The sequence below is a fragment of the Larus michahellis genome, chromosome 1, assembly GCF_964199755.1.
Source record: "Larus michahellis chromosome 1, bLarMic1.1, whole genome shotgun sequence".
In the NCBI taxonomy this organism is placed as follows: domain Eukaryota; kingdom Metazoa; phylum Chordata; class Aves; order Charadriiformes; family Laridae; genus Larus; species Larus michahellis.
In genome coordinates, this window is record NC_133896.1 from 191,885,300 (window position 1) to 191,911,281 (window position 25,982).

Genomic DNA, 25,982 nt, shown 5'->3' on the forward strand with positions numbered 1-25,982 from the left:
ATAACTTTCAGGGGGAGATGACTTTCACAAGCATACTTTTGCTGCACTGTTTCCCTGGCAAGCAGTCCAAACTTTGGGGCCAGCACTTCTAAGACAGGGTGATTCGGCCTCTCCATTGAGGCCCAGCTACTTCAGCGCTACCATCGAATGCATCCTGATTTAACGTTCCTGGAAACGTCACAAGGGCAACTTCAGCTGCATTTTCAGATCTTCCTCTGAACAGTCATTATTTCTAACAAAGTTCCCAGGGAGGTAAAAAACCTTCTGGCCTTGAATCCTACATGCATTTCTTCACCAGAGAAAAAGGAGGATAAACCCAAGTTGCAACCTAATTAGGGGACATTAACATCACCTCAGCTGTGCAGCAGATTTTCCTGCTAGTACCTTGTCTGTTTTTCATCTCTCCACAGCCTTGTCCAGAGATTTGACCCATGAACACAAGCAAAAAGTCTGAATTCCTTCTGTGGGCACCGGGCTCCTTCTGAAAGCCTGCTCTTGGAGAATTATTTCCTGGAAAAGGATTTGGGCATTTATTTTTAATGACTGCAACATACAGCTGATTCTCCTCCTCTTTTTCTTCACTCCAGACTCCATCTACAGCCCTCCTGGGACCATAAAACTTCATGTACTTTCAACTGATATGTCAACCACTTTCAGGGATGTATCACGTTTCTTCCACAAACCATTGCTTGTTCTTCATAAGTATGCACACCTTTGGGATGAAGTAACTCCCTTGTGTTAAGCTTCAAAATCTCGAAGCTATTGCATACTACAGACCTTTTGTAATTAGTAAGAGTTATCCAGTTAATTATAAGTCATTCTCTTCATAGAAGAGATTAAATATGAAGTCTGGGTATATTATAATTTAACATCCATTAACCTGATAGCCCAGGAACAGATGCAGTCAAATCCCACCAAACTAGCTCAGCTTTCAGGAGCCCAATGCCTTGATATCCAAGAAGTACATATATCCTTAATTATTGACTCAAATCAAGGCAAAGATTGATAAACAACAACAAAACACACACAAAAAAAAAACAGTAACAAAGAAACAGAAAAACCCAACAAAAAAAACCCAACACTTTTCTGCTCTCTTCCAACCTTTGTCTCACTATGGCCTTAGACAGTCAAAGCAGCAAGCCCAGAGCCAGTCTTCCACAGTTGGAACATCAATTTATACACGATGAAGCTTTGGTATCTCTACTGGCTGCTGTCAGCTAGTCACAGCAGCCATAACACATACATTAAAAGATGAAAAAAGATCCATTTTCATAGCTTGCTCTATACAGACAAGGCCTTGCTCACTTTTCCTGCACAGATGCAATCATCATATCACAAATCCACACTGGAAAGACACAGTTTCTACCAACAAAACCACCTGGGGAAGCTCCACTCTTGTTCCCCAGAGGAAGCGAGCGGTGTGGGTGACAGGATGGGTTTTGCCGGTGTAACATCTCCCTTGAAGAACGGCTGTGCTGCAGCAACGACAGAAAAGAACAGGATTTTCCACACACTTAACCAAGGCAGTTAAACTAGCAAAACATTTAGAGAGATGATCTCAACAAACAAAAAACCTCACACCACAAGCCACCTGTTTGGCAAACCGGCTGCAGAAGCAACATCTGTGCCGGGGGATCCCTTTTTTGCCTGCCGGCTTGGATTTTCCCCGGGCAGGTCGCCGAGGGCCCGACCCGGGCCCACGCTGCAGGGGGCTGACGCTCGACAACCACCACCGAAACCTCCCGGCTCTCCGAGGGGTGAAACCCCGCTACGGAGAGCGGGGCGGCGCGGTGTATTTCAAGGTTAAAATCCCGCTACAGACGAGAGAACCCGGCGCCTCTCACCGGGAGCCGCCACCGCCGCGCCTCAGCCGCTGGCCCGCCCCCTCAGGACAAGCCCCACCCTCCCCTTCCACTCCGGCTTTCTATTGGCCGAGGTGCCCGCCCGTCAGCGGCCGTTGCCATGCGGACGCCCCCGCCACGGCGACGCCCTGAGGGAGGAGCGGAGGCCGCCATGGGGGCGGGGCGGGGGGGGCACCGGGCGGCACCGCCACCGGCACCCATGCACGGCGCAGAGGAGGCGGTGGCGGCGGGGGGGTCGCGGGTGAGCGCGGCGAGCACGCAGACCGACAGCATGGCCGGTGAGCGCCTCCCTGTGCCCGCCGTGAGGGGCCTGGCTGCGGGGCGGGAGGGGAGGGAGCGGGGCCGGGGCCTGCCCCGGCTGTGAGGGAGCCGCAGCCCCGCGGGCGATAACGGCTGGTGGGGAGGGGAGGAGGGTGTGCGCTGACCCCGCCCCTCCGCGGGTGTCTTCTTGCCCACCGGGTGCTCCGAGGTGTTTAACGACATGCCCGGAGCCGTCCGGTTTGTCCTCTCCTCAGGGCGCCGGTGAGGCTCTTCCCTCCGGGGGGCTGGGCAGAGAGCTCCGGCCTACCCCCTCCTCCTCTGCTATTTCACAGAGTGCTCCTGCCCGTTACAGACCGTGCGATAAAGTATTTCCGCGCCCCCCCCCCCCCCCCCCCCCCCCCCCCCGCTATGCCCCCCGCTTGCCAGCGCTCGTATTCATAAGGCCTTTGGGTAACATATGTTTGTATTTCGCATCCCCCCCCCCATCAAAATGATTTCTTCATCCAGTTCTATACCATATATACTCAATGCGCTTAAAATATAATGTATATAAAACTGCTTGCTTTCTGAAGGGTGATCTTAGTAACTCCTATAGCAGGGCCCAGGTACGAATTTAGTGGACCGCAAGTTTCTCACAAGGCTGGGGATGCCCAGATGAAGCAAATTTTGATAGATTTCATATATCCCATCGCTGCAGTCCCAGGGGATGTACAGATCACCCCTGGGCTGTATAAATAGCTCTCAGACTGAGGACCATGATAGGCCTCCTTGGTGGGTAAATGGGGTTTGTTTCTTCCTGCTTTTATGAAAATCCTGCTTCCAAGTGAGCAAAGAAAATGAATTCTGAAAATGGTTTCTAGTTTCCTTTTCCCAGACAGCAGAGCGGTATCACTGCTTTCCTCCTCCTTGATGGTGTCAAAGCAGTGTTTGTTTTGTACTTGCAAGATGACTTCTTACAAGTCTGTCAGACTTTCCTCTAGGGACTCCTACATTGCAACCATGACATAATCCTGTATCTGAGCCATGTCTGGATGGGCAGTGCCCTGCTCCTTTTTGCTTGCAGGTGCAGGAGCAGCAGGGTTTTCGACACTGGCCTTCACAGCATGCTTTCCCTGGAGCATACTTTGCCTTACTGGAGCGAGATCCCTAATCTGGAGGAATAAAGTCGTACCTTTGTGTGAAGCAGGGAAGCTGTGAGGACTTGATGCACCTGAAAAGAGCGCTCCTTTCATGTACGGTTTTGCTCTCAGTAGCAAAGAGCCTGATTCTTTTTATTTCCCAATCTTCTGTTGCTGCCTTCTAGCTTTTTTCTAGGCCACTTTAATCAGTATTCTCTTCATTTTGTTGAACTTAAGGGGACATTTAACTACCTAAGTCAATAAAGATGCAGATACGTAGATACGATACCTGTGACCACAGGTCTTCCCTTTTTCATCATAATTTTCTCCTGCTTCTCATTATAAATTCATAGAATCATAGAATGGTTCGGGTTGGAAGGGACCTTAAAGATCATCTGGTTCCAACCCTGCTGCCATGGGCAGGGACACCTCCCACTAGACCAGGCTGCTCAAAGCCCCATCCAGCCTGGCCTTGAACACTTCCAGGGATGGGGCATCCACAGCTTCTCTGGGCAACCTGTTCCAGTGCCTCACCACCCTCACGGTAAAGAATTTCTTCCTAATATTGAATCTAAATCTCCCCTCTTTCAGTTTAAAACCGTTACCCCTTGTCCTATCACTACACTGCCTTATAAAGAGTCCCTCCCCATCTCTCCTGCAGGCCCCAAGGTTTCATGTTAATTCGCAACAGAGTTGTGAACTGGTACATTCTTCAGTTTGTTTCCCATGTGTTTGACAGGTCACACTCAAATTAGGTCCAAGAAAACAAACTTGTTTCTGGTGTCTTCTGTTTTAAATCTACTCTGTATGCCAAATTGAAATCTATTTTAGAAAACATGATGATATACATGTGAGTTGGTATAAATTGCATTGTTTATTTTAGCTTGCCATTTGGGAACTGTACATGCATGTGCTGCAACAGGAGTGAACAGGGGCTGTGAGGAGAATGAACTCAAACTCTCATTTAAGACAACAAATTCTACTTATTTCGATGTGGCTTGCAGACTTACTTTTACAGGGTTTTTTTTTTTAGTACAAGTGATAAAAAATCTTCGTGTCCTCTACTTGCCATGTACATTTCTAGCATACATACCTGATTGTGCCAACCAGGTGCCCCTTGCGGTGCTTGTGCACGGTGGCACAGCATAGCTGGGCAGCCTAAGGAGTAGTGGACAGTGTGGTATCAGATGGTGCTTGCTGAGAGGTCTATAGTTGTTTTCCAAAATCACACTTCTGTGTGAAAAAAAAGCTGCTAAAATACTGTCTGAAAATGGTATTCCAGTCATGGATTGCATATGTTTATCTGCTGTCCTAATTGTTTGGGTTCACAGACATGTCATTAAACTAACCGTCTCCCCCACCGAAGCAATCTTAGTATCTGATTATATCTCTTCCAAACTGCTGGAACTACTTAAACAAGTATTTTTCTCTTTTCTATTCTTGCCTCTGCTTTTACTCTTTGCAAAAACTTGAAAGTTTGCAGGAAAGGATAAAAACAGAAATAATGCTATTGTCAGACAGCAGATGTGAGACCTGTGGAGGAATACCTGTTCATTACAGCACTCTGCAAGCACCCCTGAAATAGGGACTGGAGCTTTTTCGAAGACTCAATTAACTTCTTGCCCGGTGTGAGGCAAGACAGCTTTACATCTGTAATGGTGCAAGCATTAGTGAGCAATGCCATACTTCCTCCTTTTTCATTTGTGGGACACTCAGTAATGCTGAGCACTGGCCCTCACAGGACAATGTCCAGATTTTGAGTAGAAGCACAACACAGCACAAGGTGGTGGTCCAGGGAGGGATTCTTTGCTACCTTTTAGTTATTTAGTCAGAAGTGACAGCCTGAGAAATAGATTTAAATTTTTGTAAAAATCTAACCAAAATTTAAGCAGTTTGTAAAAATCCAGAAGCAGCTTTCTTCAGAACTGATATAACTGGAAGGTTTCACAATGGCTCGTCCACTTTTGCTGCGGGTGTCAGTGTGCGATCATGATGTGTGCCTAGATATTTTTGCTGTCTTCTGTGGTGAGCCTGAAGCTGAATCACAACCTATGTCTCAAATTTCTGTAAGCATCTGTGAATCATTTGAGCACGTTAAATTATGTGGGATCAGATCTGTGATTTCTGTTCTTCACCTCTCCGTAGAATTAACTGACTGAATTTCAGTGAAAGTTTCATCACTTTCTCTTGTCGCACAAATCTGATCTCTGCATCCAGATGCGAGCATGCTGAGTTGACAGCTACTGCCCTGAAGAGGACAGTGTGGATTTAGCTGCTGTAATAGCAGAAGTGGTTGATGAACTAGCTTCTGTAGCAGCTGTGGTGTAGAAGACTTGGAAAATATTGTTCAACAATGTGGGGGTTCTTGATAAAGATTTTTTAATAAATATTTAATTATTTTTCTTCTAATAACAGGTCAAATGCCAAGACTTTCTAAGGTCAATCTTTTTACTTTGTTCAGTCTCTGGATGGAGCTCTTTCCCTCATCTGAGCAACAGAAAAAATCACAGGTAAAATGTCTATGTTTACCGTTAATTGGTCTTTCTGAACAGATGCTAATAGCTCCTGCAGTGAATTTAACCTAACAGCTTCTACATGACAGATAGTCTATAGGGAAAAAACAAAAAAGACTGATAAATGTTTTTCACATATTTCTTAGAAGTAGAAGAAAGTCCACTAGTGGGAGAAAAATATCAAAATGTTAAATAGCATACGAGTTCTGACAAACTTTGAAAGGCAAGGTATGCCCCGACAGGTGAAGCAAACAGTAAAAAATGCTGGTGAGTATTTTGAAGAGGTTAACAAGGGATGCATGGTGTATACCGTGTACTTCTTAGTATATACTAATTATAATTTTTAAATCAGTGTTGTTGATTGTGTAGAGATATTCTTTAAAATGTTGATGTTCGTGATTGTAGAAGAGTTCTCTTATACAGTGGAGGTGCGCAGAACTACTTGAAACGTTTGCTGATCAAGAACTTGTAGATAACTACCCTTAATGACAATGAAAAGAAACCGTCCTTGAGAACGGGTCTTCTAAATAGCTGCCAGTTACACTTCAAAGTAGAGGGGCATTTTCAGACTGTCCTGGAACAGGTTGTTTCCTTTTGTGCTCTTTTCCTTACTGTGCTCTTTAAAATGATTGCCACTTTGTGCAGGGCATAGTAAGATCCATAGCACGTGTATCAGCCAGGACAAGGAAAGATAGGAAAATAATTTGAGTGACAATTAGGCCTAATTTTCCGAGCTTGGTAAGTCCCAGACTAGGTCTGAAAGAGGGATAGATGAGCACCATGCAGACTTCAAAAGCAGTTTCAAATTTAGTAATTCAGTTAGGAGTGGCATTTGGGTTACATGTAGGGCTTTACTACAGCCTCATTTCTGTAACCTCAATGAAATTTAATAATTTACAGATCTAAGGCAACAGTGTTCTGGTAGCAGCAGGATAACATAATGAGATCTGTTTCACCACCTTCATCAAACTAGCCTGTATTCAGTTTCCTTACAATACATTGGAATCCAGATGTAAGAGCTGTTGTCTGTGGTATGCAGACTTTTTCCATGGAAGGTTCTTTAGAACCAGGATTCATTTCTATAAATGAAGAGACAGAAATAAAGCTAGAGAAGCTATTGGCTCCCAGGACGGTCAAGATTAAGACAGAAATTAAATTCAAGAGCATTTCCAGGTGCTGGATGATTCAGAGGGGTTTTCAGCTATAATTGACAGAATTTTCTGTGCTGCTTCTGGGTGTTGTTATGGGCAAAGCAATGACCAGAAAAATCAGGAATTTGCAACATTCCTGCAAAAGTCCCTATTGGAAGTTTGACAGGGGCACACCACTGATTTTAACAGGCACATGTAGAAACCACACCAAAAAAAATCTGCTTGGGGGAAGTGTAACAGAGATTGTTTAATGATTTAATGATATCACAATTTGTACTGAAGACCTATATGCTCTGATCCTGTCTGTGTTACCCAAGGAAGAGCTGTAACACCGCTATGGACTCGATGTTGAAATAATAATAATAATAATAATAATAATAATAATAATAATAATAATAATAATGATGCTGCATTTTTCTGTAGGTAAAGAAGAGTGGACTAGTTGTGGTGAAAAACATGAAGATTATTGGTCTTCATTGTTCCAGTACAGACTTGCATGCTGGCCAGATTGCACTCATTAAACACGGGTCAAGACTTAAAAACTGTGATCTTTATTTTTCCAGAAAACCATGTTCGACTTGTTTAAAAATGATTGTAAACGGTAAGCAATGACTGTAGTAGAGTAGAAGTACATGTTATGCTTGTGATCGGTGGTATCAGAAAGCCTGTTTTCTCTTTGGACTGTCCCAATTGTGAATGCCAATCCCTAATTTGTGTAGCCTGCACTGGCATTTTCCACAAGGCTGAGAACAATATTGAATGTACATTTCCTGGAGCTGATGAGCAAGAAATAGGGTTTGCTACTGAGACCCTGTTTCTCAGTGCAGCTATTATTACTGGTGTGCTTGTCTCTTCGTTGGGATGTACAGCTGAGATTTGCCAGTGCAACCCTAAGCCTGATGACCAGGCCTAGATTAGTACATTTTTCCTTGCTCTCCCATTGCTTGTCAGTGGCACCAGAGGAAGGGTGTTTTTTATGCGTAAATCACAGGGAGGACTTTACGGTTTCCTTTTGCCAAGTAGGATGAAGACAAATGAGATTATTCACTTCCTGAAATGGGGTCTGCTGGTACAACCCTTCTGCAAGTATTGTTTTTTTAATCTCAGCAGCAGCTTCTGTTAGTGCTAACTTTTTGTGTGTGGTGTTAATGTATCTGTTGTAGGTAAGATGCAAAATTACACCACCACAAAGCTCTTAGAACTTAGGAAATTCCGATTTTTGTCTATAGTCTGTTTATCAAGTCTGATAAAATCTTGATGCTTGTATATGCTAGCATTTTTGTTGTCTTGATGCTACTGAAACAGCACTCACGACCTAAAAGGAGTAAAAACAGGGTTAGGCAGTAGTGTGTTGAAAATGAGGTTTATGTTCCACTGTGCTTGCATGGTTCCTTCTGCTGCATTGTCTTCTCTTCCAGCTGGGGTGAACAGGATTTCTTACTGGCCTGCAGATCCTGAAATCAGCTTGCAGAATGAGGCATCCAATCCCATGACTACTGACGATGCAAAGCTAGATGCCAAAGCAGTAGAAAGACTGAAGTCAAACAGTCGTGCTCGAGTGTGTGTGTTGCTTCAGCCCTTGGTATGCTATATGGTGCAATTTGTCGAAGAAACTTCCACCAAGTTTGATTTTATTCAAAAAATAGCAAAATCTCAGCCTGACTCTAATACCGACTTTTACACTGCATGTAGACAAGAGAGAATAAAAGAGTATGAAAGTTTATTCCTAATTTCAAATGAGGAAACACACAAGCAAATATTGATGACAATAGGACTGGAGAACCTCTGTGAAAATCCATACTTCAGCAACCTCAGGCAAAATATGAAAGATCTTGTCTTGGTCTTGGCAACAGTGGCTGCCAGCGTCCCTGACTTCGGATACTTTGGATTTTACAACAGCGAATCACGGCGAACAAATGAAACAGACCATCAGGGTTTGCCCCAAGAAATTGCAAGGCACTGTATGATACAAGCCAGACTACTTGCGTACCGAACAGGTGAGTTGTTACAGCAGTGGAGGAAGAATGGGTCTCCTGAGTAGAGTGAGTTCCTGATTTCAGTCTTACTTCTTCCAAATACTTCTTTGAGCACGTGCTGAATTCCATTCCTACATCGGTGAAACAGGAGCAGCAGTAGTAGTAAAATCTCCACAGGGGTACATAGTATTGTGTGTGAATGCACCGAGCTTTCCAAGGGAAAATCAGGACAGGTATTTCACATACAGTGCTGGCAAAGCCTGCCCTGCCAACATGTCCAACACCTATCTAAAAATAGAATACAATGACATTTAAATTCTTCAAGCTGCTCTGAGGCTCTTTTTTATGGAGGTTTCACAAGATGTTTTTGTTATCAAATAAGTGCCAATATTTTAAGCATATTATGTACACTTCTTCAGAAAACAGCAATGAAATAATATCCTTCCAGTAGGGCATAAAGTACAGTTATACTACGCTTCCTAGTTCCAATCTTATTAGTGAAAGTGATTATATATCTGATGGGGGTTTTCTTTGCAAAGATGCTGGAGTTTTGATGTACAGGCGTTCAGGGTGGAAGGGTAGTTATTGACTATCTTTTGATACAGATGACTTCTGCTAACTACTTTATTCTGTCTGGATAGCAATGCAGAAAACTGGTAAGTTCTTCCAAAGAACAGAATATGAAGACTTAAAACTTGGCGGTACTCCTTGGTGATGCTTTTTTCATCTAGATAGGATAGTTGCTTTTTAAAAACCCTTGTAAACAAAGAAATAGTACACATTTAAAACTTAAAACCAAACTAATCCCCCAACATACACACACAAAACCAACCAATCAAGTCAGGTGCTGAATGTGCTTATTCAGACTTGGTTATTTGTAAAGGTGAATCTTCATATTTTAGAACAGTTCCCTTTTGTGGTTTGGGTTTGGGTTTTTTTTTGGGGTACCCTCCGCAAATTTGGTCACTAAAAGTTGCAGAGGAGATTGTGTTTTCAGAAGTAATTCAGAAGTTTCATGGAACCAGTTGTGAGTCATTTGTACAATTGCTGTTTTACAGAGCAAGACAGGATGACCAAGCTTGAGTACTCATTCTTGGGGCAGCAAAATTCAGTTTTATCTGTGCTGTTCAGCCTGGACTCAGGTCTGGTTTTTGAGCAAACTCTTACTCCACTTTAGTCCTGTAATTAAATTAAAATAAGTAACAGCACACACACATATTTAGATGCTTTACATTATTATATAGGTGGATATAAGGGGAGCAAGATCACAGGATGTTTTCTATGTTGGCTTAATGTACACCAGTGACTAATAAATACACAGAATATAAATAAAGTCATCCTCCATAAAACATCTTTGGCAGGAAAGACCCTCTTTAAATGATTGTATATGGGAGTGATACTAAGGATGATGGAAATGGGTAACTGGAACAGCGTCTTTTACAATATTAATCACTGGAAGCCTGAAACATTTTTTCTTCTTGATATGCTCTGTTTTAACTGTTCAAGACTCTCATCAATAACTACTGAGGGAGATTTTCAAGTTCCATAAAAATCTTCCAAGTCACATAATGAAAGTTCTGTTCCAGTTTTCCTGTAGTGGTGATAGGAAACACCCCTCAAAATCCGATTGTTAACATTTTGACGCTCAATCAGGCATAAAATATGTTGATATGAATTCAGACCACAGAACCATAAACTCAAAGAATGGCAGAAATTAAGTAGTTAAATTAAGTAGTAAACAATCATAGAATAGAATCATAGAATCTTCATGGTTGGAAAGGACCTTTGAGATCATCGAGTCCAACCAAACAACCTACAGTCTCTGCCACTAGAGCATGCCCTGAAGTGCCAAATCTAGATGTTTCTTAAATACCTCTAGGGATGGTGACTCAACCACCTCCCTGGGCAGGCTGTTCCAGTGCCTGACCACTCTTTCAGTAAAGTAATTCTTCCTAATATCTAATCTAAACCTCCCCTGCCGCAACTTCAGACCATTTCCTCTGGTCCTGTCATTATTCACCTGGGAGAAGAGGCCAACACCCACCTCTCTCCAACCTCCTTTCAGGTAGTTGTAGAGGGCAATGAGGTCTCCCCTCAGCCTCCTCTTCTCCAAGCTAAACATGCCCAGCTCCCTCAGCCTCTCCTCATATGACCTGGTCTCCAGACCCCTCACCAGCCTGGTAGCTCTCCTCTGGACACGCTCCAGCACCTCAATGTCCCTCTTGTACAGAGGGGCCCAGAACTGAACACAGGACTCGAGGTGAGGCCTCCCCAGTGCCGAGTACAGAGGCACCATCACTTCCCTGCTCCTGCTGGCCACGCTATTCCTGATACAAGCCAGAATGCTGTTGGCCTTCTCGGCCACCTGGGCACACTGCTGGCTCATGTTAAGCTGGCCAGCCACCAGCACCCCCAGGTCCTTTTCTGCTGGGCAGCTTTCCAGCCACTCTTCCCCAAGCCTGTAGCGTTGCTTGGGGTTGTTGGGACCGAAACGCAGGACCCGGCACTTGGCCTTATTAAACCTCATAGAGTTGGCCTTGGCCCATCGATCCAGCCTGTCCAGGTCCCTCTGTAGAGCCTTCCTGCCCTCAAGCAGATCAACACTCCCACCTAGTTTGGTGTTTATGAGAAGGTTTTTATCAGTTTGCCATCTCACACCAGTGAACCTGTCCACATATGTTCTTGGCACACATTTTCTTATCTGATACATGTATTGGTAGCTTCTTAGTATTTGTGAACAAATGTATGTAGCAAAGTCTCAGAATGGCTGGCCTTGCGGTTAAAGCACACCCAGCTTTTGCAGTAGACTTATATGACTTTGAAGCTTTTAATCTTTCTGCATTTCTTTTCTCCTGTCCATGAAGCAACAATGAATGTTATTCCTTATTCTAGGATGTCATACGTTAATGTATAGGTAACTCAGAAGTGCTTTATTTGTTATTTACTGCTAAAATTTTATGTATTTTAGAGGATCATAAAACAGGAGTTGGAGCTATTATTTGGGCAGAAGAAAAATCAGTAAGTATTGAAAAAAGTTACTTTTTCTCACACTAACAATTCATATACTTGTATCTGCTTTGAGTTTGTTATTTTGCTTTAAGTTTATACACGTGTGTTTTTCGTACACACACAGCGCTATAGAAAGCTTGGACTTCTCATTCTTTAGTAATTAAGCTAATGACTAGTTCATTGTTACACTGTCAAGATGAAGGGGAAGTATACATGAGTTTAGTAACTACCGCAGTGTCTCTGCCTAGCTTTTCAGTGTGCTTGCTTCCCTCGTCATTGTCAGTTATTCCAGGTGTCCTGGCACTATGAAGTTTTGCCAGAGCTGCTAGTCAGGCAGGATGTACCTGCTCTGCATGGTCCCTCTTTGCAGCTCTTTTTTGGAGAGGTTTCAGTGCAATCGGAGCCTGACAATCACTTTAGGATTTTTAGAATCATAGAATCACAGAATGGTTCGGGTTAGAAGGGACCTTAAAGGTCACCCAGTTCCAACCCCCCTGCCACGGGCAGGGACACCTCCCACTAGACCAGGCTGCTCAAAGCCCCATCCAGCCTGGCCTTGAACACCCTCAGGGATGGGGCATCCACAGCTTCTCTGGGCAACGTGTTTTGTTGCAGTTGAAATGCAGTACTGGCTTTAGCACATTTCTTTTTGGATCAAAGTGATATTTTTCCACAAATAATTTTACTGTGCTTTTTCCCATCCAAACGTAAAGTTTTTATTTCTTTATGTCTCTGATTATGCATGTTACCGATCCCAGGAAGCCTCATTCTTCATGCAACTGCAACATATTCTTCATTTGTTTTTAGCGCTTTAATCATCAGCTGCTTATTGCTGTTTTGTTTCTTGTTCTGATTTCATTTGCAGATTGCTACTTGGTCAGCCCGCTGGTCACTGGGTCTGTTGAGAGACAGGTGAAGCACGGTCTCTGTCACATCAGGGACTAACTCCATCTGTCTTTAATTTTGTACATTGCAGAACGGTTTAAAGCCTAAATCCTTCAGACTTTTTGTTCCTGCTTGGAATTAGTATTACTTGCTAAAAGCAAAGCCTCTGAAGTCTGGTGCAGTGTGTTGTCCTCGGTGTTACAGTTTGCCCATGCAGCTCCTATGTACCTTAGTGGAAAAGCTCCACACAGATGTGGAGCTGTTAGCAAGAGCCGAGTTCTCTTAACTCGTGTAACTTGGCATGCACTGATAATGTGAAAGCATACATTGCACAACGCTGACTTAGTACTCAGTTTAAATGTCTCCAAATCCGATGCTTTGCTTACTGTTGCAGAGAAGCTGTGATGGAACAGGAGCAATGTATTTTGTAGGCTGTGGTTACAATGCCTTTCCTGTTGGATCTGAATATGCTGATTTTCCTCACATGGATGATAAACAAAAAGATCGGGAAATCAGAAAGTTCAGATACATTATACATGCGGAGCAGAACGCCTTGACATTCAGGTAATGGCTTTATTTTTACCATAGAAAAGAATGAGATGGTTCAGAAACAATTCCATCACAAACGCATGGTGCCACTGTGATGAAGTGTGGATTGCAATCACAGTCTTGTTTATACCTATGATGCAGAACTTGGATGTGCATGGACACAGTCAGCCTCTTTCATTTCTTCAGACTTCTTAAGTGAGCTTGGCTTATAAAGGATATCACTCCAGTGCATGGCAGCTGTCCTTCAGATGCAAGCCACTGCCTCTGCTACCGGCAATTGTTGAGGCTTTCGACAATTATACGAATGGAGAGGTGGGATGGGTGTTTTTTTCACAGATAGTAAAACCAAACCAGATACTGTTGTGTTTGTGCACTTGATTAGGAATAAGTGGCTTCTGAGAGTAGATAGCACAACACTTCTTAGCTTGCTCTTGTGAGGTACCAAGTTTGTCACCTTTCAAAACTATCAAGATATAAACTCTGAAATTCTGTTTTCTGACTGCTTGTAGGTGCCGAGAAATAAAGCCAGATGAGAGAAGCATGATATTTGTGACGAAATGTCCATGTGATGAATGTGTCCCTTTAATCAAAGGGGCTGGTATCAAGCAGATTTATGCAGGAGACGTTGATGCTGGAAAAAAGAAAGCAGACATATCCTATATGAAGTTTGGTGAACTTGAGGGTGTAAGCAAATTTACAGTAAGTCTCTAAATATCCTATATTCTGAAAACTCTGGGCAGCACTGGGGGGAGGACGGAGTGAGCAGTCATCTGCAGCCAGCATAGAGGAGTGTTTTCTTGTGCTGTTTAGTCAAGTGAGTGGAATTGAGAGGTTGCTCTGTCACGACACTGGGGAGAAGTGCTGTGCCATATGCCACGTGGTGGGGGCAAGTGTGTCTGTTTTCTGTAATTTCCTTGCAGATTTCCCTCTAACTCGTTGCCGTTGTTTGATGTGGTCTCTTCACACTCTGAATTTCTCTCCAAACCTCCCTGTCACAGGACAGCAGCTGATGTGGGAGATCACTGTGTGATTTTGTAGGCCCTTCCAGTAGCTCCTGAAAGAGCTGCGGTGGGTTTGGAAGGTGGCCGAGTGCACCTGTGCTCACGGTGCACACCATGACAAGCTGCGGCACTGTCAGTTTGAGCAGGCTTGTTTCCCCTTCTCAACGGTGTAAATGACCATGTATCCCTTAATATCTTTTTATCCTCAAAGCAAGAATGTGTTGGAGGGGTAGCCCTTTGTTTCCCACCTCACCCCTAGTCGTGTCTTACAGTGAAGGACTGTAGGCTACTTTTGGTTTTTTCCTCCTTTTACTCTTTCTTTTGTCTTCTGGAATAAGTAAACTTTTTCTTCTTCATTTACCAGTGGCAACTGAATCCATTGCACAATAATGCCCTCGAATTCCATGACCCTACAGCCAGGGAAAGTAAGTATTTTTTCATTAATTCATTTTATGACTGAAGTCAATAAGTAAGATCATGTTTTAAACAAACCTGAATCTCTCTGGTATTGGTCAGTCTTAATTAATCTTGATTTCGATTAGTTAAATTTTGCTCTGAAAACTTCTTTGAGCTTTTTGAATAAATAAACTAATGGTAAGTCGAAACCAAGCTTGTTTTAACAAATGCTTGGCATTGACACACAGGTTACAAAATCTAGCAATGCAGTTATCAAGGTCGACAATATGCTGTTTCGCACATAGATCATTTCCGACTAATCATGTTTTAAATTTTGTTCTATAAAGACTTTTTATATTGTGTTCTAGAAGAGTGCCATTCTTTTTGAATAGAAATTGAACTCCTCCAAGTCATTTAAATATGTTCTGCAGAACACTTCAGTGCTTCTTTTATGAAGTAGAATCTATGCCAATGCTTTTCAATCAACATTTATTTTTGTGTGTATATATACACATATATAATACAAAGGCCACAAAATCCTTGTCGATCTGCACCCTGATAGCAAGGGAGCTTCATCTTCGGAAAACAGAGTTTAGATGAGTCTTTTGTTGAAGCCTTTTGTGCTACAAAGGGAACCCACCATTGGCATCTACTGTGAGCTACCAGTCCTTAAAATGTTTCTCATCCAGAGGGGAAAATAATGTGGAAAAAGAAGCTAAATAATTTTTGTGCCTCAAGCATGAAGATACGGAGCGTAAAGATAGGGAGTTGGCAGTTACGCAAAGCACTGAGCACCATGCTGGGAGCATAAAAAAGGCTGAAGGTGGGTTTTGTAGCACATGAATAGCCACGTACTGCAAGCTAATTCCTAATATATAGTGAGGTAGATTAGTGGAGAAGTCTCTTTGTTAGCTATTTCCTTATGAGTCAGGGGGAAAGAGGGGAGGGAAGGTCTCAGGAGTAGTGTTTATGGTATTAGTAATCACTGTAAAATGTTAGGTCCTGTTTGTCCCTCTCTCTGGTAACGATCTTTAGGCCCAGCTGGAGAAAGATTCATCGTGGGCTACTTTGTTTGACAACCTTTAACAGGGCTCATTTTTCTAACAGTGTTTTCTTTGAGATGGTATGCTTGCATTTTCAACACTGAACTGTTAAGTTGCTATTTTTCCTTAGTATGTTTCTTTTACTATAATTATTGCATGTTCTTCTGTATGGAGAAGAAGACAAGCTCCCCCACCCAAGCCCCTCACCCAGTGTTATTCCAGCATGCCTGTATGTGTTGAGTATTTAGACTGCTTACTATTGTATTAAAGTTTCACACGTATTTTTTTTTCTTTAGATGGGGTCCAGAAAACAAAATCACTAGATGACCAGCAACACCAAAACAAGAAACTGTGTCTTGGTCACTATTGAATAATTAAGCACTTCTGCAGTCTTGCTTTGTACGTTTTATAATGCAGCCTGTTTGCACTTTCAAATAAGGAAGAGTTTTATTTATTGTTTGGAAAGTGACTTTTAAATAAGTTTATTTATGATGTTTTAAATGTTTTATGGAATTACCTGAAGGTCTTTTTAATTTAGAAGTTCCTGGAAAAAAAATGCTGCTTGTATTTTCTCTGAAAGTAACTGGGTGGGTAATTATTGTTAACGCATTAAAAAAAATACTGAAAGTTTATTGCTGGTAGATCAGAGTAATAATAAAATGGTATCTTTTTTGCTTGGTGTATGGATTGGGGGAATGGATTTCTAAGTTCTGAGCTAGCAGAATGCAGAAATAAGCCCTAGTTCTTATTAGTACAGTCATCAAGGGAATCTTGTAGGAAATGGTAGATAGTCACCAGCAATTCCTGTTTCTGAAAGTGGCTTTTGCTTCTCAGTCTGCTTGTATAAAGGAGACAAAGTCATTGGGATGGCAATCATTGTTAGGTAAGTGATTTGGAGATCAAGCTTGTCTCTCATACATACTCTTTTCCAACTACCATAGCAGCAGAGCTATTCGGTTTTGTGGTATTGCATTGCTGCTCTGTGTTCTTCCTCACGTGCGTCCCATCTGAATTAATGTAGACAAAGATCAGCTTTGCTTTTTCTCAGCTTCTGGATGCAGGCATAAAATAATTTGGTGGTATGCATCTCACTGGCCCCGACATACTGTGTGCAGATTGCTAGTGTTTTGGTTTTGTTAATCTTTGCTAACAGGCCTCTAGGACTATAGAAGCTACTGAAGTGCCAGATTTCCTGTTGTTTCTTAGATAGGATGGAACCAGTGGAATAGCCTGAATCTTTTCAGGTGCCAATCTCTTGGGTGACTACACATGGAGCAAGGGTGACGTTAAAACAGCCAGTGAAACTGCAGTCTAATGTTGTAGCTAGTTTGAGGGGCTGCTGGGTAGGTAACAGGTAAACAGAACAGAGAGTTTACCCAGCAGCTTTTGAGAGGTCACGCTCCTTGTTCTCATCTGTTTGCTGCTTTGAATATGACCTCTGTTTTTTTGTTTTAGCAGATGTTCCAAGACTTTCTGTTCACTCCTCCGCTGAGCTCTCAAATGCAAACACTGTAAGCCTTTTTCTGCTGCTGCTGGTAGAATATAGAAACAGCTTTTTCCCAGTTATTTCATACATCTTGTCTTTGCTGCCCTCTTTAAAGTCTTGGAAAGGGATTCGTCTCTTAAGATGCTGCTGTAAGTTTGGTTTGTTTCTTTTAGGCGTTGGAAAAGGTTGGAACTAGATAGCAAAGCTGTGATCGGATAGCATGCAAAGCATCCTTAACATGGCATTAATTATATAGGGTGTGTTCTCACACAGACCCCAACAGCTGCTGCTGGTCCTGTAACTCAAGGTACAGTTCTTGATGCTTGGAGCTGCGGCAAGGAGCTGTGATTCCCCATGGCTCATAGCAGAACTTCATTCTTGAGTACCTGGCCTTCAGAACTGGGGAATGCTTATATCCTCTTACCGTCATGAGAATTCACTCTGAGTGGAGCTGGAGAAGCAGCTGTTTCTCTGAGCCTGGTTAGACTTGAAGGCTACTCTAGGGCTTCTGGTTGAGTGCGGTGCATGCAGAGTTAGCAGCAGAAATCTCATCAGGCAGCTAGCTGACCTCCTGCAGGCACCACTGTCTTGCTAAGCAGGGTACGTGCAGCTTCGTTTTCCAGGACCAGGTAGTGGAGGAAGGAGAAAAATCTGATGCTGTTTGTCAGCGAAGGGAAGGATGGTGAAATCCATTTTTGCATCACACCACAAAAGAGTGCTTATTCACAGTACCTCGGGAGGAAATAGCTGAACTGCCACTTCACTAGGTCTTGGAATCTAGTGTGGAGGAACTGGGGTCCTGAACTTGGGGCCAGCAGATCCGGCTGCAAGAGCTCTATGTCTCACCTGTCAGATCCAGAGCCCAGGGCCTGGGAATTACCCTGGATGCTGTACGAACCTCAGAAAGACAGTTTTTTCCTCTCATCAAGGATTATATAGTTTCATTGTTTGTAAGTTCCATATGAGGTTAAAGTCAAACATTGGTGTTTCATAAGCAAGATTATAATCTGTTTTTAAATCATAAATATTTTACTTTGGCACTTCTTTTAAGCATCATGTGTTAGAATAATTACTCTTGGCTTTCCTACAGATCAGAGGAACGCTGTCCAAATTAGAGTAAAAAGTCTGCCCCACCCACTGAAACCTTCTTGTTTCCATCATCCATCGGCAGTGCTCTTCTACTTGAGGTACAAGCAGGGAAAAAAAACCAAACAGGGGCAGGTTTAATGCCCCTTCAAGTTTTATACTGATCAATCAGCTGGTATCAAAATCAGGAAAGAAGTCTGTGTCTTTATAGAAACAGCTGAAATTGAAAAGGCCCTGAAACATCATAGGTGGCCTGGGTACATGGAGGGGTAAATCAAGATAAAAGTCAAATGTCACACACATTAAATAACTACACTTCAGGGAATGCTGCTGGTAACCTGTACTTCCTGAGGAGTTAAGATTTTACCTTTACTTTTTATCGTTTTTTTTAAAAGAGGATTTTTGTACAAAACTTTCCATGAAATCTTGAATTGCTTGTATGGCTGATGGCTTGCAAGTCTGGCTTTATTTCTGCCTTGCTGTATCTCTACAGATTCCTCCAGATGCTCTCAAATTACTGTAGGCTCTGATTATCAGTGTAACTCTACTTCTTTTAATTCTTGCTGGGATTACAAAGTAGGGTCTTTATCCTGGACAACAGGGACAATGTGATTGGGGTTTCTCTCTGAACCCGTGGACTCTGTAGGCGCTGCTGTGCATGTCATCTGCTTACCAGGGAGAGCCACGGAAGACCGGACATCTCCTGCAGTGCTTATTTTGCAAATGAACTCTAGAATGTTTGTTTCTTCCATAAAAAGAACAATGTATTTAAAATTAAGAAACGCAAAAGCTATATATTTTATATATTGTATGAAATTTCCATATGCATTTTGGGTCTCTTCCATTCATTTCAGAGCAGTCATTTTAATTGCAGGTATTAACTATCAGTAATGATTTGGCCTCTTGACTGAGAATTACGAAAATTCTCTGTTAATTGTCTGCCTTACAGCAAAACATGTTTTCTGCTAATAAATTAACCTGACAGTAAGTACCGAAGTGTATTTTGAAGTGTTTTGGATTAATAGAAACATTACAGAGTGCTTTGAAATGGCTCACGCCCTTTACCAGCCCAGTGCTGTCCTTGTTCCTGCAGTCCCAGCTGTTCGCTGAGCTGCGTCACCTCCCTCTGCTCTGCCTGAAGAATTTGTCTCAACATGAGAGTGTGCCTCCTGCCAGCCCCGGGGGGAAGGGCTAGGGTCCCCTCCCTCGGCCCTGTGAGCATTAACGAGCATTAATTCCCTCCTCCTTGGGAGAGTAAGAACTGCCTCAGGGAGCGTTGCGTGAGCTGCCACCTCCGCAGTCTGTTTCTTGCTTGGAAGGGACAGAAGTGGGTGAAGCTTCGACCATCCAGCAGTAGAATTGGTTCCTGGTGCGCCTCCTGCCTTGCTGCCCCAAATTACCTGTATGGGCATATGCAGACGTCTTGATTCATAGTCACCGCAGAGGGGGATCGCTGTGGTGGTCGGGGCTATGCTGGTCAGCAGTGTGGCTGAAGGGGAGCGAGTCCGTAGCATGAAGCAGGTGATGCTGAAGGCCTGACCCATCAGGGGTTTTACATCCACCTAGCTCTAGCCCGGGCATGTGGACAGAAGGCCCATTAGTCAGCGGAGCGCGTCAGGGCTATTCCTACAGTTTGTTTTCCTGTTTAGCTTCATCTGAAAGGAATTCGCTTGATGCATTCCAAGACTGGCTTGTGTCATGGAGCCACACGCAGTAAGCGGGGACAGATGGGAGATGCATTTCAGAAGGGCTCTTGAACTGAAATGTCATTGTAGACACACAGTGAGCAGTCAGCGGGACATGGTCACCTGAGCTGGCAATGGAACAGGCTTCCCAGAGCCATGTTTAATGCAAGTATTACTCTGAAAAGCTTTGCAGTCCTCTAAACAGCTTTTTTTGTTTGTTTCAGCCATTATGCCTGCAAACCAGACTTCAAATAACCTGTTTTGACTTTAATTTGTTAGATCCAGTAAGCGACATTTCTTGGACACTAAAAAAGCAAAGGCAGCAGATAGCGCATGCCGATTTCTAACAGATGTCTATTACGGTGTCATTAATGAAGATGGTCACAGTGCCACATATGCAGAGCTGAGCTCCGTTCTGCGCAGAAAGGTAATTGCAGAGAACTGCTGTCAAACACTTGGCTGACCTCGCTCGGGATCCTTCTGTCTTCCCAGACCTGCGTAGCTATCTGCTCATAGCCCCGCTGTGTGTGCCGTGTACATATCTGCAGGCAGCATCTAGTCCTAAGCATTTTCAGATGTTGGGCAGAATGTGCTGCTCAGCGTTTTGCCCTTTTGTTCCCTCTGTGAAGGGGAAAGGGGCTGGTAGCATGAAATGTCTTCTGCTGGAATCAACCTCCTCCTGATAATGTGATCCGAGGGCTGGAGCACCTCTCCTGTGAGGACAGGCTGAGAGAGTTGGGGTTGTTCAGCCTGGAGAAGAGAAGGCTCCAGGGAGACCTTATAGTGGCCTTCCAATACCTGAAGGGGGCCTACAGGAGAGATGGGGAGGGACTTTTTACAAGGGCATGTAGCGATAGGATGAGGGGTAATGGCTTCAAACTGGAGGAGGGTAGATTTAGATTAGGTATCAGGAAGAAATTCTTTACTGTGAAGGTGGTGAGACACTGGAACAGGTTGCCCAGAGAAGCTGTGGATGCCCCATCCCTGGAAGTGTTCAAGGCCAGGCTGGATGGGGCTTTGAGCAGCCTGGTCTAGTGGGAGGTGTCCCTGCCCATGGCAGGGGGTTGGAACTAGGAGATCTTTAAGGTCCCTTCCAACCCGAACAACTCTATGATTCAAGGGAGACGCGCTCCTACTCCCTGCCGGCGGTAACCGTCAGGCCGCGGTGTGCGGGGCTGCGCCGCAGCCGCCAGGGGGCGCTGGTATGAGGGGAACGGTGCGGGCCGGGGGCCGCGGGGACGGAGCCCGCTGGCACCGGGCGGCGGCCGACAGCGGGGCGAGGGAGGAGGCGGGGGAGAGCGGGTGTCGGTCCGGCTGCCGCCGCGGGGATGTGTGTCACCGTCAGCACTGCGGCAGGGACCCAGGGAATCCTCCTGCTGCCGGGCAGCAAAAGACAAAGGCGCGCCGGCGCTCGCTGAACAGCCCAGGCCGCCTGAGGCGGCTCAAAACTCGGGAAGAGGGAAAAAAAAGGAGGCTGGCGGGGCTGTGGTGTAGGTAAAGGGCATTGCCCGACTCGCATCGGCACAGGCTTAGCCGCGTTTGGGCTAGGAACAGACATGCTGAGGAAAGCGCTGGGCACGGCTCTTCCCCGGGATATTTTGCAGCGTGACATTGACCTTCTGCGCTCCGAGTGTCGTCTGTCCGTGCCTGAAATTTTCCCCTGCGCTCCTCTGAGGAGCCGGGCTCTGCCTCAGCGCTGGGCGTCCTCCCACTCTGCGTTTCCCACCGCTGGTGAAGGGATGGGGTCTGGTCCCACTTTGATGGCGATGGTACTTCTGCGACACGTTCATCACTGGCGCTAGAGAGGTTTATTACCAATAACGAAGCCTTTGCAGTCTGCCTGTGTTTGGTTGTTTTTTTTTTTTCTCCTCCTTCGCCTTCATTGCTCAACTTATCTTTACTTTGGCTCTGGTGAGGTCACCTCACGGCTTTGCCAGTAAATTTTCCCCCAGGGCAGCTATATTTCTAACTTGGAGGAAAAATAAAGGGTTGAAGAAGCCTGGGGAAACCACGAAGCATTTGAACAATAACTTCAGCAAGAGCCAGGCCTTAGGGACGTGTTACACAAATGCCAGCGTAGACACATCCTCCGCCCCCCCAATGTCCTTCCAGAACTACCTGAAAGATGTAGGTAAGACCGTGTGAATGCCAGCACGGTCACCTGCAGTTAGTCTTTCATTCCCATCATGGGGCAAGACAGATTTAGCTGGAGAAAACAAACCCCAGTAGAAGCAGAGGGGCTCAGCTGCGTGGCTGGAAGTGGTATTTATTAGCAGGAGAGCTGGCTCTTTTGTTGGAACGAACATATGTCTCTCTTCCCTCTGCGATGCCTGCCGTCCCCTGGGACATACAGCTTTCTTGCCTGCCAGTAGGCCTGTCCCCAGTGTCGCCTGCCTTTGACGGGAAGCACGAGCCATTGCTGTCAGCCCCCACAGCGAGAACCTGCCCTATCCCATGAGCTAATTGCGGCTCTGCCCTTGACACTCCGTGGGGCACAAGGCGAGTCCCTCTGTGAATATTGTTTTCCCCCCACACCCAGCTTTAAAACGGGGAGGAGGTGCCTTTCTCCGCTTCCCCCATGGGAGTTCATGAGCCCTGCTCCCTGCAGGCTCCTGCTTGTCCCACGCATGCAGAGCCCGTCGGGCATCTGACCATCTGCCTGAGCAAATGACGGGTTTGTTTGCTCCCCGCTAGCCGCCGGGGCAGGGCTGTGCCTGGGTGTGCCGCCTGCTGAAAGGCTAACCCTGCCTGCGTGTTTGCACAAAGCTCTGAACAGATGCAAGGGCTTCTGCTTTGACAAGGGTATTTTTAAATCCGCTCCAAACCCTCGTCAAGCCAGCTGTTCTACAAGCGAGTTGAAGGGCATTGGCAAAGCTGTGTGTCGGTGGAGGTAACATACCCAGCAATTTGGAAATAAAGGGCCTCTATTCGTAAGAGTTGAGCAAGGCACGTCATGATGCCAAAGATACGTTCCTGTCTTCTCTGTCCCTCGGAAGAAATGACACTATTCATTAGCAGACTGGTAGCTCTCCCCAGGAGAGCCGCGCTGGGGAGTTGGGTGGGTTTTGTTTCTTCAGCTACAAGGAGCTGGGCTATGGTGCTGTGACTGGGCTGGTGCCTGTCGTGCAGCCAAAAGACTCTGTTCGTACCTGTCACCTTGGTGGTCAGGTGCTTGTTGTGTCCAACTACTTGAAAAACCTCAACATGCTGGCACGAGGTGACAGTTAAAACACATAGATTAGACGTTTGGCCGTGGAACAATGAGGCTTCATTCCCAAATCTGCACTTGGGGGAAAGGATCTGAAGAAAAGCACGGACGATCCCATACCCCTGTGAGCATCACTACCAGGGAGCAAAACAGGCACACCAAGGGAGGGAGGAGGCTGAGGGACATGGGACACACATGGGGCCATACCTCATGTGCTGCACCGCAGATACCTGCAGTCTCACGGACGGCCAGGGCAGCACGATGCTTTCCTGGGGCTAAGGCTCAGTGGCAAAGCCCTCCCAGCTGTTGTCAGTGCCATACGGTGGTGAAAAACAGCCATGGGGCTCTTGCAGCAATGGTGAATTGCAGTGTTCAGCTGCATGATGCAGGGCAGAACGCCATCTCAAAGGATGCGCTGGGACATCCCTGTCCCCATCCCCAGCACACCAGTCAATACTAAGGCAGGTGGGTGTGGGTTTTGGGGGCAGGGGGAACCACCTCCCCCCGGTGGCACAGCTGGCCATGGCTGTGGCTTGGCGAGAGCCGAGCTGGCGCTGCGCCCTGGGCGCAGGCGTTCCCCGTACTGCCACTCGCTGCAACACACCCTGAGCTGGAAAAGGTTGTTTTTCCTGTGGCTTTGCAAAGTCACTCACAACCGATGCCATAGGGAAGGGGTTGCTTGTTTGCTTGTTTTTCTTCCTCTCATATTCCTGGAAAGAGGGGCCAGCGGGAAAGCGCCGCTGTGGAGCGGGACCGTGAGTCAGGAGGGCTGGGCTCGCCGCCTGCCTCTCTCTGCCTGGGGCTCTGGGGGGAGCCGGGCCAAGTCACAGCCCCGTGAGATGCTTGGCGTACAGCTGAACCACACCGCCAAAACTGCTAACCTTGTCCCGGGCTTTCTCTTAGCCTCCTCCCACATTGCTTGCCCAGCACCAGCCGCACTCAGAGCTGGCTTGGACTGGGCCTCTTGTGGCCTCACGCACCACAGGCTGAGGGACTCCAGCCTTTGCAGGAGGCAGGGCTCCCCTTCAGCATGGGCTGGGGTGGCAGGGGCTTTAGCTCCTTCTCTTCCCCAGGCTACAGCAGCCCTCACCAGCGGGATTGCCTCGCTCGCTATGGAGTTGGACCTCCCACTAGAGGCTCTGGGACACCTCACGCCCAGACTTAACATCTTGTGCTGCTCCACTGGGTGTGTGTGTACGGAATATACATGCAGTGAGCCTGAGTAACTCCACAGCTCACTGGGCTTGTCGCCGAGTGGGAAAAGAGCCCTGGGTTTGCTCTAAACAGGTAGAAAGACTGGCTGAGCTCTCTGCCTGGAAGGGGGAACGTGTCAGCTCCTATAAGGTCGGGCCTGAATTTATGCCAAAAACTGTTATAAGCCAGCAGCTCCAGGACTTGGGCTCCAGCAGTGAAGGCCCTTAGGAGCCTGCGTTCATCACCGAGCATCAGTGAGTGCTGGGTGTCTCCTGCTCAGGCCCCAGGAGCACTGCAGCCCAATAGAACTTCCGCCACCTGTCTGCTCTGGCAGGAAGGCAACTGACCACTTCAGGTCCATCAGCGCAAGAGCTATGAAATGGGCTTTCATTGCTTGGCAGTAGATGCAACAAATCCTTGTGGTCTACGTAATCCCTCAGTTGCTTGATGCTGTTCAGCTGCAGGCAATGTGTACAAGTCCATTGGGTGATGCTCAAGGTAACCCAGTGTGAGCTCCACACAGGGAAAGTGGCAGGTGCCAAAATGCAAGTCCAAAACTGGTGGAAGGCCATGGAAACACATATTTTTATGCCAGGGTGCTTAGTCAAGAAGAGGGAGAGCTAAGTACAATTCCCTTTCACATCACTGAGACCACAACCCACGTCCCCTCTGCCTCGTAACAGCCTGCACTGCCAGGCAGAAGAGGTTCTGCAGGAAGGTCCTTCCAGCCAAAATGTTGAAGTGCTTCTACTTCAGACAGAAAAATTAAGCATTTGTTGGCCTAGAGAAAAAGCCTCTCTACTGACCAAACATCACTGCATCCTTTGGAAAGGAGCCTGCATTCTCTTAGTCCTTCTCCAATTTCATAGACAAGAGCAAAGCACGCACTAAAGCACAAATGGGATCCAGATCTCTCCCTCACGCGACTGCCTTTATCATTAGATTACAAGGTCCAAGTCATTCTTTCCTTCTCATCTGATCTCGTCCCTGGAGCATGCAGATTAAGAGGCTCAAGCGGTCTTAACACCTACATTTCTTGAAGGCCAGAGTCCTGCATCCTGCCCCCGGGTTCACACCTGCCGGCGTGCGTGCCATTAGAGGCAGGGGAGGCCATTGCCGCTTCTAACCAGATTTCTCTTAGTAGGAAAAGCTGCCCAAATCCCAGGACAGACGCTTATGGTTCAAAGATTCCTGGCACTCTGCTGTATCAAATAAGGTTTTATGTGCAGGATCATACATCGCATCTTGGCAGAGATTCATTCATACGATCCAAACCCCCCTGAATTCTGGGTGGGGATTGGAATGGAGAGGCTGCAGCCCAAGCATCCTCCAGCTTCTTTGTCTCTGGACTATAATCTTCTTCCCTGTCTTCACTCTGATGAACTGTGTCCTGCAATCACACAGCTCCCCCGGATATTAATATCAGAGAAATAGTGAGTTCCTGGTGGGAGCAGTGACTTAGGCAGAAGAATCACCTTGAATGAATGCGGCAAAGGAAATTGGGAGTTCTATTGTTATTTCAAAGTTGCATTAGAAAAGACTTCATTTTCGTTTAATTA

The 25,982-nt window shown here is 45.6% G+C and overlaps 1 protein-coding gene across 2 annotated transcripts; it reads left to right on the forward strand.

Moving 5' to 3' along the window:
* Nucleotides 1–2,025: 2,025 nt before the first annotated feature.
* CDADC1 (cytidine and dCMP deaminase domain containing 1) lies at nucleotides 2,026–19,323 on the forward strand. Of its 2 annotated transcripts, XM_074565915.1 has the most exons (10): nucleotides 2,026–2,140; nucleotides 3,187–3,355; nucleotides 5,657–5,751; nucleotides 7,329–7,506; nucleotides 8,324–8,902; nucleotides 11,850–11,899; nucleotides 13,170–13,339; nucleotides 13,834–14,023; nucleotides 14,690–14,750; nucleotides 16,061–19,323. In XM_074565915.1, the coding sequence occupies exons 2-10, from the start codon at nucleotides 3,328–3,330 to the stop codon at nucleotides 16,132–16,134; spliced, it is 1,425 nt and encodes a 474-aa protein (XP_074422016.1). In that variant the 5' UTR covers nucleotides 2,026–2,140; nucleotides 3,187–3,327; the 3' UTR covers nucleotides 16,135–19,323. The 2 variants fall into 2 exon arrangements, with proteins under 2 accessions (XP_074422016.1, XP_074422007.1); XM_074565906.1 differs by lacking the exon at nucleotides 3,187–3,355 and having other exon boundaries at nucleotides 2,028–2,140.
* Nucleotides 19,324–25,982: the final 6,659 nt, after the last annotated feature.

Bases quoted from the DNA above. Each gene is read 5' to 3' on its own strand.
- CDADC1 (XM_074565906.1), top strand. From the start codon at position 2,062: ATGCACGGCGCAGAGGAGGCGGTGGCGGCGGGGGGGTCGCGGGTGAGC. The intron at 2,141-5,656 runs GTGAGCGCCTCC...TTCTAATAACAG, and splicing joins GCAGACCGACAGCATGGCCG to GTCAAATGCCAAGACTTTCT. The intron at 14,751-16,060 runs GTAAGTATTTTT...TTTTTTCTTTAG, and splicing joins TGACCCTACAGCCAGGGAAA to ATGGGGTCCAGAAAACAAAA.